At 59.3% G+C, this 12,616-nt stretch overlaps 1 protein-coding gene across 1 annotated transcript in view; it reads right to left on the bottom strand.

Annotated features, from left to right (window-relative positions):
- The window catches only part of GFRA2 (GDNF family receptor alpha 2), a 75,457-nt gene extending 63,313 nt beyond the window's left edge, over window positions 1–12,144 (bottom strand). The window contains exons 1-3 of the mRNA XM_069485181.1: window positions 12,105–12,144; window positions 6,741–7,055; window positions 1,021–1,104 (exon numbers count right to left, since the gene is read on the bottom strand). Coding sequence (XP_069341282.1) covers window positions 1,021–1,104; window positions 6,741–7,055; window positions 12,105–12,144 — 439 coding nt within the window. The remainder of the gene's footprint in view (window positions 1–1,020; window positions 1,105–6,740; window positions 7,056–12,104) is intronic.
- Between the last annotated feature and the right edge of the window lie 472 nt (window positions 12,145–12,616).

Below are 12,616 nucleotides of genomic sequence, written 5' to 3'. Positions count from 1 at the left end.
GCAGAGGCCAGGATGCTGCTGCACATCCTACAACAGGCAGGACAGTTCCCCCCACAAGAAAGAATTGCCCAAAACGTCGATAGTGCTGCACTGAGAAACCCTGTTTAGAGCAACAGAAACTTCAGAAGATTCTAAAGACGGCCACAAAACTGCCTGTAAACCTGCGACCTATAAACAGGCCCCCTGTGCTCAGAGATCCCCGAGAACGTCCCCACTCTGGCCCCCTTGAGCCCCAGTGGCAGCTTCTGGAAGAGTTCACCCCACCGTGCAGAGCAGTTCCAGGCCCAGAAGCCCTGCCCCTGTGCCCAAGCAGCCCAGAGTCTCCCAAACGCCAGAGCGAACAAGGCCAAGAGGAAAGAACCACAAGGCTCATCTGGCTCCTACGCGTGGACCCTGGTGAGCAAAGCTAGAGCTCGACATGGCCTTTCTCACTCCCCAGGGCAGACCAGCGTGGGAGCAGCCTGGGGACGGGAGATGCCCCCAGCAGACACTTTCCTCAGTGCAGTCCAAGAAGCAGAGCCCTCATGGGAGAGGCAAAACCCAGAGGAGAACAGAATGTGGCAATACTCATAGGACCAACAACCACAGCTAGCACTGAATGGACGTTTACAACCATTGGCCATTTAGACCTCACACCAATCCACCGAGGTAGGAACTGTTACTCTCTCCATTTCACAACTGAGGAAACTGAGGCACAAGAAGGTTAAAAGCTAGAAGAGCTCCAAAGCAGGAGAGCCAGGGAACTGGGAAGAAGGAGCAAAGGCTAGAGAGGCAGGTGACATCGGGTTTCAGATTCAAGACCTACTCCATGACAGCCGCCATCCTGGGCAATTTCCATAAACACTTCGCTCCATGCAAGCACCTAGGGAGGTAGGCGTTGTGGCCTCCTTCTCTACAGAGAGGAACCAGAATGTTCAGGAACAAGCTGATGAGCTGGAGAACCAACAGACACGAAGGACACCCGAGTCCCTCTACCACGTCACAGGAGAACTGGCCGAGTCCCGGCGCGAGCCCGCTTACCTGAGAAGATTGAAGCAAGCCTGAAGATGTCCGACAGGCGGGAGGTCACGGGCTCGTAGGGTGAGGCTTCGTAAAACTCCTCACCTGCAAGAGAGAACCCCCATCAGACGCAGGCTCCTCCCGCGCAGACTGTCCCCCAGCACGTAGCGGATCTGCCCGGGGAACGTGCGCTGCTGGGGCTGGGCTCGTGCTGCTAAGGAGGTGAGAGACAGGGCAGCCCTTCCCAAAGTGAAAAGGGCTGTGCCAGGCAAGTCAGGAACAAAATGTTTAACATTTCATACAGGGAAGCATTTCTCTCCAGCTACAGGAGAAGCTCCCCTGGTCAGAACTGCCTGACACTTCTCTCTCGTGACCTCCCTGCGTGACCAGCCCTCTCTGAAGGACTTCCAGGAGGCCAGCGCCACATAGGATTTGGAGCTGAGGAGTCCTCCACCATCACTCAGTACAGCTCCCCCATTTCACAAGAGAGGTCTCGGAGGCAGCCCAGAGAGGTGAAGCAACCTGCCTGAGATCACATAGCTACTCCCGGAAGAGCCAGAGCTAGAGCTGGTCTCCTGCCTCACACAGGTGTCCATTCCCATCACACCACGCTGGCTCTGCCCAGGTACTAAGGACAACGGAGTTTCCTCTTTGTTTCCCACCATGTCGCCAGGAGGATCTTGCTGGAGGGGTTTAGAAGTCTCTGAGTGGGTGGCCTGACTCCCAGCTCCTGTCGCCCTGACCCCCTCCCTCAGGCCCCACCTGTCCTCACCACACCTGCCAGCTCTTCAGACCTGTCTCTGAGGCTTTGAGGGGGCATCAGAGGCTCGTGAATGGAAACACAAATGAGTGACAGGAGACAGATGGCCCAGGGCCGCCCTGGAGACCCCCACCGCCTCATGGGGAATCCCACTGCCCTCGGCCAGTGCCTCCGCAGGAAAGGAAATGCCCTCTGCAGACACTACCGGTGAGAAGAAATCAATGGCTGGTCAGTCGGCCTGCGTGTGTGTGGCAAGGGGGCAGGGAGACAGGTGACCAGAGCCTCACATCCAGCTAGGGCCCAGCACCAAAGGCGGGCACCTAAGGGGGGCACAGGTGCAGCAGCATCCAGGGGGTGCCCGCAGTAAGGTGCCACTCGTCCAGAAGTGGGACAGGCCCAGGTGTCCTCCTGGAAAGGGCTCCTTCCTGTGGTCATGTGGTCACCCAGGGGCTAGCACTGGAGACTCTGTTAGGCCCCTGCTGGTTCAGGGAACAAGGACTCTGTCTGCTATGCCCCGCAGATCCCCAGGAAAGGGGACAGATCCCCAGAGGACAAGGAGGAAACATATTCCCCCTCGACAAACAGCCTCCACCCTTTACCGTACCTCCTGCGAGCACCCCTAGGCCCTGCCACACCCAGCACACACAGTGGGTGCCGGGCTGGCATCTGCCAAGTGTCCAAACACCATCCATTCAGGGGCCTTCAGGCCCCGTCACCAGCCCGGATGATCTCAGAGTCCTCCACCTTGCTCAGTTAAGTGGCACTTAACTTAGACTCTTTGGAGAAACTCCTTGAGCTGGGGTTACCAGCCATCGCTATTTACTGGGGCTGAACAGTATAACAACTTAGGAGTCACTTTTATAATAAAAATAATGTTACACTGTGCTTTCTATGTGCTGACACTACTGAAAGTGCTTTAGATACACTAACTCATTTCATCTCTTAACTGGTCTATGAGGTGGGCACTATTATCCCTGTTTGACTGATAAGAAACAAAGAGCACAAAGACATTAAGTAACTCGCCCAAGGTCACACAGCTGGTAAGCAGCAGAGCCAGGCTTTAAACCCAGGCGGCTGGCTCCAGAGCCCAAGTGTTTCACCACTATGAATGCCGAAAATACCCAGTGTTACTGGAACCCAGTCATCCCTAAGTAAGTGCTGTTGTTGTTTCACTTTTCTCAGGATCAGTCTTCTCCTGCCACCAGGATGGCCCCCCAGGGCAGGGCCTGGGCTTCCCCACTGCGTCTATGCCCCTGGGTACGGATCAGCCAGCGAGATGGACGAAAGGGCCCAGTAGGAGGGGCCCAGCCTCTGTAAATCAGCTTACACAGCAGAATTCAGCAGTGGGAAATCCCGAGGCCTGGGCCACTGAAGCCAGACCCAGGATGTCAGATTGTAGGACTGGAAGAAGGCTCTGCTCTGCACGTTGGAAAGACCAGGGGACCCTGAATGTCTTGCCTTTGGCGACAGCAAGAAACCTGGTCTCAAATCCCCCATGCGGCTGACAGTGTAACACTGGCCATGGTAATGACAGAGGAAGAAAATAGGCCTGGGGCCATGGGACCTCCACCTTAGGCAGTGAAAGGGACCTGGATAAGGAGCCGGGGGCCCTGGGGTCCAGCCTGGGCTCTGCCAGCAGCTTGCTGTGTGCCCCGGGGGAAGCCATCTCACCTCTCTACATCTCAATTTCCCTGCCAAATGAGGGGTGGAACAGAATGACCCCCAGGTCCTTTGCAGGTCGGGCTCCAGGGGCTCAGCGGCCACATCCCCAGAGGCCACACTCCTCCCCAGTCCGCTGCCACCACCGGCTTTGCACACGCCTTGACTGCACCCTGGGAGCCAAGCCTCGGGGCACAGGAGAGGGTGGAGCAAAGCCCTGTGTGCATCACACCCACCAGCAGGGCCAGGAAGCCAAGAATCCAAACCTGCAGGCGTCTCTCCCTCAGCCCCAGCCCCAAGCCAGGTTGCTAAGTGCTACTAAGGAACAGGGAGGAAGTACTTGCAGCCTCCCCCAGGCCTGAATACTTAACTCTCAGGTAGACCCTGTCACTGGCAGGAACAGGAACGCTACCTGCTGTTCAAAGGCCTCCTGGCTTCCCCTGGACAGCCCTGGGAAGAAACCACCCCTGGCTCCCAAGACCCAGGAGGCGTTAGAACCCCATGGGGAGAGAAACACAGGCTCCTTCGGAAGGAAGAAGCAGGATGTGAAGCAGGATGTGTGGGACCCGGGGGCAAGGCCCCCCAGCCTGGATGCTGGCCAGCACCCTCTGAGGCACAGAGCAGGTGCTTAACAGGTGCAGTGCTCAGCACAGTAGGTATCTGTAGAGTAAAGAAATGAATGAACCCTCCTAAGACTGGGAACCAGGGACAGCCCTGGGTTGAAGAAAGGGCCTTGACGACCACACAGCAGCGTGCAGCTAAACACACACGACACCATCCTCGTTCCCTGGGCTCCATCAGCACGGTGCTCCCGTGCCCTGACGCAGGATGCCAGAGGGAGACGAGGACATGCAATGGCTGCTGTGCTGAGAGGCCCAGGTGGCCCCCACCCGCCGCATGCTCTTCCAGCTGCCAGTTCTCCATCCCCTCCCCGTCCACCCCGTAGCTGGCCACTCCACACCCACGGCGAGCCCACCCCTCCCTGCTGCCCTGTTTCCATGGGTTGGAACCAAAGGCTGCCAGAAAGAAGCCAAGAAACAAAACCACCCAGCTCAGGACAGGCCCTTTCATGCTCTATACGCCACAGAGTCAGGCTCTGGGTGAAGACGGTGCCTCGTCTCAAGCAGAATAAAGCGTGTGTGCTTTACGGCAGTGAAGGTCTTCGTCTGCACTTATTCTGGTGCTAGGAATCGAGGTTGCTAGGGAGAAGTGACCGCCAGATTCCTGAGGAATTGCTTTGCTATTAGTGGTGGTGGTAATTGTATGAGTTTCTTGTTCCTATACGCAGAGCGATACTTGAGCCACACTTGAGCCACCACAGAAACTGGCCCGGGATCCCCCTCTGCCCAGCCCTGACACCCCAGCTGGTCTCCTCCTTCCCTGCCAGCACCCTGCAGGGGCTCACCCCCACCCCACCAAGTGCCCTGGGCCCACCCCATCCCCACCCCAAGGGCACCATTCCACGAAGACCCTTCTTTCCTTCACAGTAGCATCTCCTTAGAGTGTAAACTGCTCAACTCTCTCCCATCTTTAAAAATATATATATCAATGTTTGTTCTCTCCCCTTCATACTAAAATTGTGAAAAGAGTTGTCCATGTTCACCATTCCCACCCCCAGCTCCCGTCCACTCCCTAACCTTCGCTCCCCTGCCCACCCTTAAAGGTCAATGGTCCCAAGGTCTGTCACTGCCCTCCTCCCTCTGCGGTCATGCCCTTGGCTCCGGTGACCACCGATGGGCTGATGGACACTCCTCGATCTCTCTCCTGGCCACTTCCTCTCCTGAGCTCCAGACCAGCAGGGTGTGGCAGGCGAGAGGCACATACCCCAAAACAGGCCCACTCCCCTGCCCTCCCCACCAAAGCCTGGGCTGCTGCTCCTGACACACCTGTCACCCACCGAGGTACCCAAGACAGGAAGCTGGATGCCCTCTGTGACTCCTATCCCCCCACCCTCTCACCTTCACTCCGTCAGCACGACCTGTGGATTCTACCTTCTCAGTAGCTCTCACACCACCTTCTCCTTTCCTGCCACTGCCCTGGCTCTGCCACCACTGTTCCTGGCCTGTGTCACAGCAGTGGCTTCTCAACAGTCCCCCAATCAACTCTCTTCACTGGAACCACAGAAACACCTCGCAGAAGCCAAGATCTGATCATCTCCCTTTGAACCCTAGGGCTCCCTCCCTGCCCACTGCCTCTCTGTCCCTTCCACCCACCGCCCACCATGCCGAGCACCTGCGGCTCTGCAAGCTGAGCTCCCTGCTCAGCCTGGGACTGCCCCTACTCTGCCCTTCCTGCTCCCTCCCCAGAGGCTTCCCTCCCTCCACGTGGCTTCTGGACCCCGTGGCTAGCCTAGGCACCTTCCACGGGGCTGGAGGCCCTGTGTGGGCTGCAGGTCCCACATCCCTTGGCAAACCTGCCTCCAAGTCCCAGGGCAGAACCTGGAAGCCCCACCCCACACAACATCCCCATCCTCTCATTCTTCAGGAGGGTTGGTTGCCTCGGCTAGATGTTCGTTTATTAGTTCCACACAAGTTTATTGAGAGCGTACTACGTGCTAGGTGTAGGGACAGTGCAGTCAGCGCAGCCTCTACTTTCACGGAGCTCATGGTTGGGGGTGGTGTGCAGACGAGTGAGGGGCTTCTGTCATCTACGTCATGACTGCTGTGATGGGGAAAGCACAGCTGAGATGTGGCATCAGCTTGGAGCGGCATCTAAGCCCTTGTTACCAAATCTAAAGAGTCCTCCTGGAAGAGGCAGGCTCCAAGGTGAGACTGAAGAATGAGTCGCTTACATAGGTGAGGGGAGGCGGGAAGAGTGCGGGCAGTAGAAGGAATAGCACGGCCCCCAGGTCTGTGGAAGGTGCCTAGGCCAGCCACGGGGTCCCCAAGCCACATCTGGGAGCAGGGAGGCGGGAGCAGGAAGGGCAGAGCAGGGGCAGCCCCAGGCAGGGCAGGGAGCTGGGATGCACACACAGGCCTGCCCCATCTCCCACCTGGCTCCCATTTCTCCATCTGCGGGGTTACTCTTGCCTCACTCCTGGGCCTACTTCACATTGTCCCTGCCTGAGTCACATGGTCCTGCTCCTGTCTCACCCCTGCTCACCTACCCCTCCTCCAGCCTGTGTCCTCCTCTCATCACTTTCCTCTCCCTCCTCCAGCTGTCACCTCCACTGGTCTTTGTCTCTCCTGGCCTTCTCCTGGTTGGGGCAGCCACTTCCTCTGGGTTCTAGGCTCCCCTGGCAGGTAGACATAGGGAGCCCTCCCCCCTGAACCCCTGGCCCACCACACACCCTCACCACCACCCCATCCTGCCCCGGGCTCACCTTCAGTCAGCCCCAGGTGGATGCTCCAGTAGATCTGCAAGCACTGCAGCTCCTTCTTCATGCCCCGCTTGCAGCGGCAGTCGTACAGCGGGCTCTCCTGCAGGACCTCCAGGGCCGCCTGGCACTCCTTGTTGGCCAGCATGGTGTTGCGGTCCCGGCCTGCCAGGCACTGCCGCAGCGTGCGGTAGCGCGAGCTGCAGTTGGATTCGGCCGCGCACAGCTCATTGGCCCGGACACAGTCCACTGGGGGGCGCCAGCCGTGGAGCTCGGGGCCCTGCAGGGAGGAAGGGCTGGCCAAAGAGCGGAGGGTCTCGTCTGGGTGGTGGGGAGGGAAGACAAGCGTGAAAGAGGGCCGCCATAGTCTCCCACCCAAGACGCAGGCCTGGGGGCTTGGGCCCTTCGCGGAGCTTCACACCCACTTCACACCAAGACAGACTTCGCGCAACAGCCCTCCTCGCACCCACGGGAGAACACAGCCTGTCACTCGCCCCTGGCTCTGCCAGTGTCTTTTCCGGTTTCCTGTCCATTGCTCCTCAGCACCGGCCCTGGGCCTAGGAGCACAGCACAAGGCCAAGAAGGCTCTAGCCAAAAACCACAGACAGTTTGGGACGCCAGGAGTCCCGGGAAGATTGTCACAGCCTCAGCAGAGAGCTGGGGGCTGCAGGGCTTGCTGAGGTGTGCAGAGGGGGGAATCGCATGTTAATACCGCCCAAGCCGCCCACGAATCCCAGCTCCAGCCAAGGCGCTGCGTTCAGCCTTGAAAGCAATACAAAGTCACGTGACTTTTAAAGCCTGTTAGGACCTCATAGAGACCAACCATAGCGTCCAGCCCCTACAGTTTACCCTAGGGAAACTGAGGCCCAAAGAAGGGAGATGACAACTCAGGTCACACACAGAGGCGGGAATGTCCCTTCCGACCCCTGGTCTACTCATTCTGAGCTGCTGGACTTTAAGAGAAGACAGGGAGAGACAAGCCCGGGGGGGCAGCTGCCCCTTTCTGGCCTCAGCACCCCCACACCTTCCAGGCCAACTTCACACCAGATCAAGACCTGAAAACTTGCCTTCCACTCGACAAGTTCCACCCAGTTCCTTCCAAAAGAAAATGCTTTGGGCAAGCCTGGTGAGCACCGCCATGTCCTCCCTCCACACTTTCCTGTCTAGTCTCTCACATTTCTCTTGCTGATACCTCCCAAGAGGTCTGGCTCTCCATCACCTTCACCTTGGCTCTACAAGGCCCTGTTTTCTCCCTCTCTCTCTCACCTCCTCTCTCTCTTTCTCTTTTTACCTCTCCTCCCCTGAAAGCCTCTCCCCCTCTGTCTCTCTTTTGTTTTTCTTCCTTCCAAAAGCCAATAAATCAATTGCAAAAGAGAAAGCATGCCCATCCTCGGACCCTGGCCCCGCAGATGGACCTGGCTTCTCCACCAACAGCAACAGCCCCCAGCCTACCTTCCACCCACTGCCCTGGGCGCCGCAGGAGGGAGAGGTGGGGGAGAAACTGGGGGTGCAGGGCAGGGAGAGGCTCGCCTGATCCTTGCAGAGCCGAGCTCCCAAAATGGTTTCCTCCAGACACAGACGACATGTCCCCAGCTTCCCCCTCTGTCCTCTCCTGAGCCCCTAACTCCAGATTCTGCCCCAGGGAGAGCCCACACCATGGCCCAGAGCCACGACGGCCATTTCTAAGACCCAAAGAGAGGTTTGGGAGGCGTCCTCCACTCCATCTCGCCCCAAAACATAATAAATCCCAGGCCAGAAGTCCCCTCCTCTGAATACCGCAGCATCCCCCCACCCCTAGCCAGAGCGGCCTCCCGCCCTCCCCTAGGACGCCCTGCTCAGGGGGGCGCTAGCGCAGGGAGACAGCGACATCTAGAGGCGGAGCGCTGCGCAGCGGGCCATTCCTCCCGTCAGCCCCAGGGAAAAGAATCCACTCCAGGTGGCACCGGGCAGGGGGCCCACCTCCAGGAGACCGGGGGAGAGGAGCAGGGCAGGCCTGGGGTGGAGCAGGCCTCGAGGGTCAGAGCAAAAGACATGTCCTTCTCCCACTGACCACACCTGTCCCCCAGAACAGGAAGGCTGGAGGATGTGGCCAGACTAAGACCAGAGAAGAAACCAGCACGGAGGGGGAGCCCCGGCACCGGCTGGAGAGGTGTCCTCCACACGAGCTGAGGCAGCATCTTCCTTTCTCGGCTTCAGCAGATTCCTACCTCCCTGAGGAGGACCCGGGTGCATCTGGGCCCCCCAAGAGCAGCTGAGCCTACGTGGCCCGGCCTGCACCTGCTGCCCCCAGTCAGCCAGCCTGCTGGAGCCTCCACTGACATCCCCCCTGCCACCTTGACTGAGTGGGGGCTGCACTGTCAGAGGGGGACTGGGAATGGGACCTCCTAGCACCCTCAGCCTTCTGTAGGCTCAGGATTTACAGCGTGCATAAAGGTCAAGATGTTAGTTGGGGGGCAGGGAGGGTTCAGGCAATAAGGACACTCACTGTGCCTGCCCTACAGGTGAGGCCTAGAGCCCCAAGGGATGCATGATCCTTACACAAGCTCCCCTGCCAGAAGTGAGGGATTCCCCCATCCTGCCAACTGGCACATGTGACCAGGGCAGGGACATGCTCTGCAAAAGGCCAGGGCATCCTTTCCCCAAAGTGCCCTTGACTCTTCTAGCCTGCCTCGTGACCCCAGAACCAAGCAAGCCCCACCAGAGGAAGGAATCATGGTGACCTGGGGCCTTTAGCCAAGGATCCTGAGGGTAAAGGCCGAAGGCATCCTGGTGATGTCTCCCAATCCTGAACCAGGAGAAAACGTGGACCCATCAGAACAGACACAGGGAGCAGCTTCTAGAGACACCGGGGGTAGTGGGAACGAGAGACCACACAGAGCTACAGCTGCCCTCCTGCGTCCAGCATCCCACCAGCGCCAGAAAGCCAGTTGGGAGTGGACCCCTGACCAGCCCACCATCCCCTCCCGGTCACATACCTCAGCTCCCTCTATCCCTGGGTCTGCTGACACTCGAGGTCAGGATGGCTGGGCAAGAAAGGCGTCTCTCTGCACCAACAGTCCTCACCCCCAGACCTCACTCAGAACCTTGGGAGGGGCCCACCAAGGCCCTTGCCCCCAGCTGAATTGCCTCCCCACCAGCAGAATTTCCACCCAGCTCCTTGCCAGGAAAAGGGCCCTGGGGCTGAAGTTTCCTCATCTTTTCCACACCTACCCATCCCTGCCTTTGGACTGGCCTAACCCAGAGCTGCTCAGCCCAGCTCTGGAAAGGGACTTCTCAAGGGAAGGGGAACTGAAGGGCCGAGACCCAAGGGGATGTTGAGCCCCCTCCTCTCAACAGTCAGCCTGCAGGGTCGCAGACAAGGGGGTGGGGGGACCTCTGACCATCCCCCCATGCACACGATATCACATACACATACACACCCACTATACGCAGGACACCCAAGGCCACTTCTGGGCAGAAGAGTGACTCCTCAGCCTCCTGGGCTGGGGAAGCTGGCCTGCAGCACGGGAGTCTGGGCCTGGAAGGGGTAAGGGGCGCAAGCTGCTCTCCCCCAGCTCTCAGAAGGCGCCCACACCTGGGAGCCCTGCCGGCTGGGGGTGTGCAGCTCGGCAGCGGGCAATCTGGCTGCTCTGCCTGAAATACAATTTTCTTCTCTTCTTGGCGCTGATCATTCTCAGCCCCAGAAAGCTGGGTTTTCAAACCAATAGTGGGAGAAAAGGTCAGGTTTTATAATAGCCCCTTCAGATTGAGAGTCCACTTGCTGGGGTTGCCAGGAAGGGCTGCAGATCACTGTGGGCCCAGAGCACCTTCCAGATGCCCGCTCAGCCCCTCCCACCCCGGAGAGAAGAAGCTGCCTTGGGCAGAGGGAGTCAAGGCAGGTGGAGGCCACACCCCAGGGCAGGGCCTTGCCCCCCGGGGAACTCAGGCCTGGGGGGGAGGGGAAAGGGAGGGTGGAAGCCCTGGGTCCTGGGCCTGACCAGCATAGACACCAGAGACTCCGAATTTCCTCCCCAGGCTGGAGGGCGCTTCTTAGACCACACACATCTCTGTGACCAGCTCCTACCTCACACTCTGGGCCTGCCCAGAGCCCCTCCTGCAGGACGCAAGGGTGCTCTCAGGACCCCACCAGGCAACCTAGCTCGCCTCTGGCCACACAGCTGGCCAGGGTGGCTGGAACAGCACCCGCACTGAAGCAGATGTGTGTTCCTCCAACACACACAGACACACGCAGACGCGCACACACACCTTAGTTACCAGGTTCCCTTGATGGAGCACCTACTCCCTGACAGCAGCCTCGCATGGCACTCCAGGCAGCACCCAGCCAGCCACCTTCTTTTCCTCACCTTCATCTGAGACTGCTTTCACTAGACCCCAGCTTGCCAGGCAGCTGGGATTTCTCATAGCGTACAAGGGGGCGAGGGGCTAGGAATTCAGTGCCGCAAAGAAACTGTGGGGTCCAGGTGCCCCAGGCATCCCCTCCTCCCTGCCCTGGAAGGAGGGGGCTTACAGAACGAGCAGTGGTCTTTGTTCAGATCTGTTTTCTTTCCCCCCCCCCCCACCTCCCACCCTCTTCACCGGAGGAAGCAAACTTTGGCCTCTCTCCCTCCCCTTCCCACCAGCCACGGGGTTCCCGGCCCCCAGAGGTGGGGAGGGAAAGGCTGGAACGGCTGCTCGCACCCGGCACGCCCGCCCACCCATCTGGCTCGGTTGGGGGAGCGTCTGGGAGGGAGGCAGGGCAAAGGGTGGGGAAAAACTTGAAAAGTGTTCCAGGGAGCGGAGCCGCTGGGAAGGGACTCGGGGAGCGGGTCAGGCAAGTGGTGCGTGGCTGCCCGCGCTCCCCCGCAGATGTTCAAGCAGGAGCCTCTGGAGAAACCCATGCCCTCCACCACGAGCGACTCGGGGAGCCGAATGGGCAAGGTGCAAGTGGCAGGATTTTTCTGTCCCTGCCACTGAGCCTCTCCCTCCCCTCCTCTCTTCCAGATAAAGAGTTGGCTGTTTTTTCTTAAGTTGCCGCAATTTGAACCCATTATTTTGAGGGAAATGAGTGCTATCACGGTGTGCGAGTGAGCGAGGGGGGTGTGTGTGTGTGTGTGTGTGTGTGTGCGCGGGGACTGTCTGGCTATGGCTAGTCTCCTTCCCGATCCCCCCGCGTAGCCAGCCCGCCGAGGCTCGGGTCCCTCCGCCGGCGTCCCCGCTGCCCGGCCCGCCCGGCTCGCCAGTGCCGGGCCCGGCTCGCTCCGCGGCGCGCTCTCCCCGCGAGCCTCCCGCCAGCGCCCCGCTCGCCCCCCGCGTCCCCGGCTCCTCGCCAGCGCCGGAGCCGAGCGCGCGGCCCCGCGCCGCCCCCCAGGCTAGCTGCCCGCAGGTACTCACCTAAAAAGAAGAAGAGGCAGAAGGCGTTTGCCAAGATCATGTTAAATAAATCCCACAGTTTTTTTTTGTCTTTCTCCCTTGGGTAAAAAAAAAAAACAACAACAATAATAATAGCCAAGCAGGGATATTCAGCCCCAAATCCAATGCGGAGATCCCAGCTAGTCCACCCGGCGAAGATCCTGAGTCCTGCGACTCTCACCTCTGGCTGGAGGGGTGGGGTGGAAGGAGGGCGGTGGGCTGCCTCTCGCCGCCCCCGACCCACGTAGCTGTGTGTATCTGCTTCTAAGCAGCCCGGTCCGAGCTCAGCCCTCCCCTCCGCGCGTCCGGGAAGGCGCGAGTCCCCGCGGGTCCTACTCCCCTGCGCTTCCCAGGAGAGGCCTGGGGAGGTTGGGGACAGAGGCGACTTGAGTGAAGGGCTGGAAGGAAGCTGCGAGGGAGGGGTTTGAATAAACGCAAATAGGAAAGAAATCCACCGACGGGTGTTAAGAGCCGAGGAACAATCCAGCCGGAGC

This window comes from Eulemur rufifrons, chromosome 12 (assembly GCF_041146395.1).
Source record: "Eulemur rufifrons isolate Redbay chromosome 12, OSU_ERuf_1, whole genome shotgun sequence".
Classification (NCBI taxonomy): Eukaryota; Metazoa; Chordata; class Mammalia; order Primates; family Lemuridae; genus Eulemur; species Eulemur rufifrons.
The sequence above is the reverse complement of the archived record's forward strand: the minus strand, read 5'-3'. Positions and strand labels throughout refer to the sequence as shown.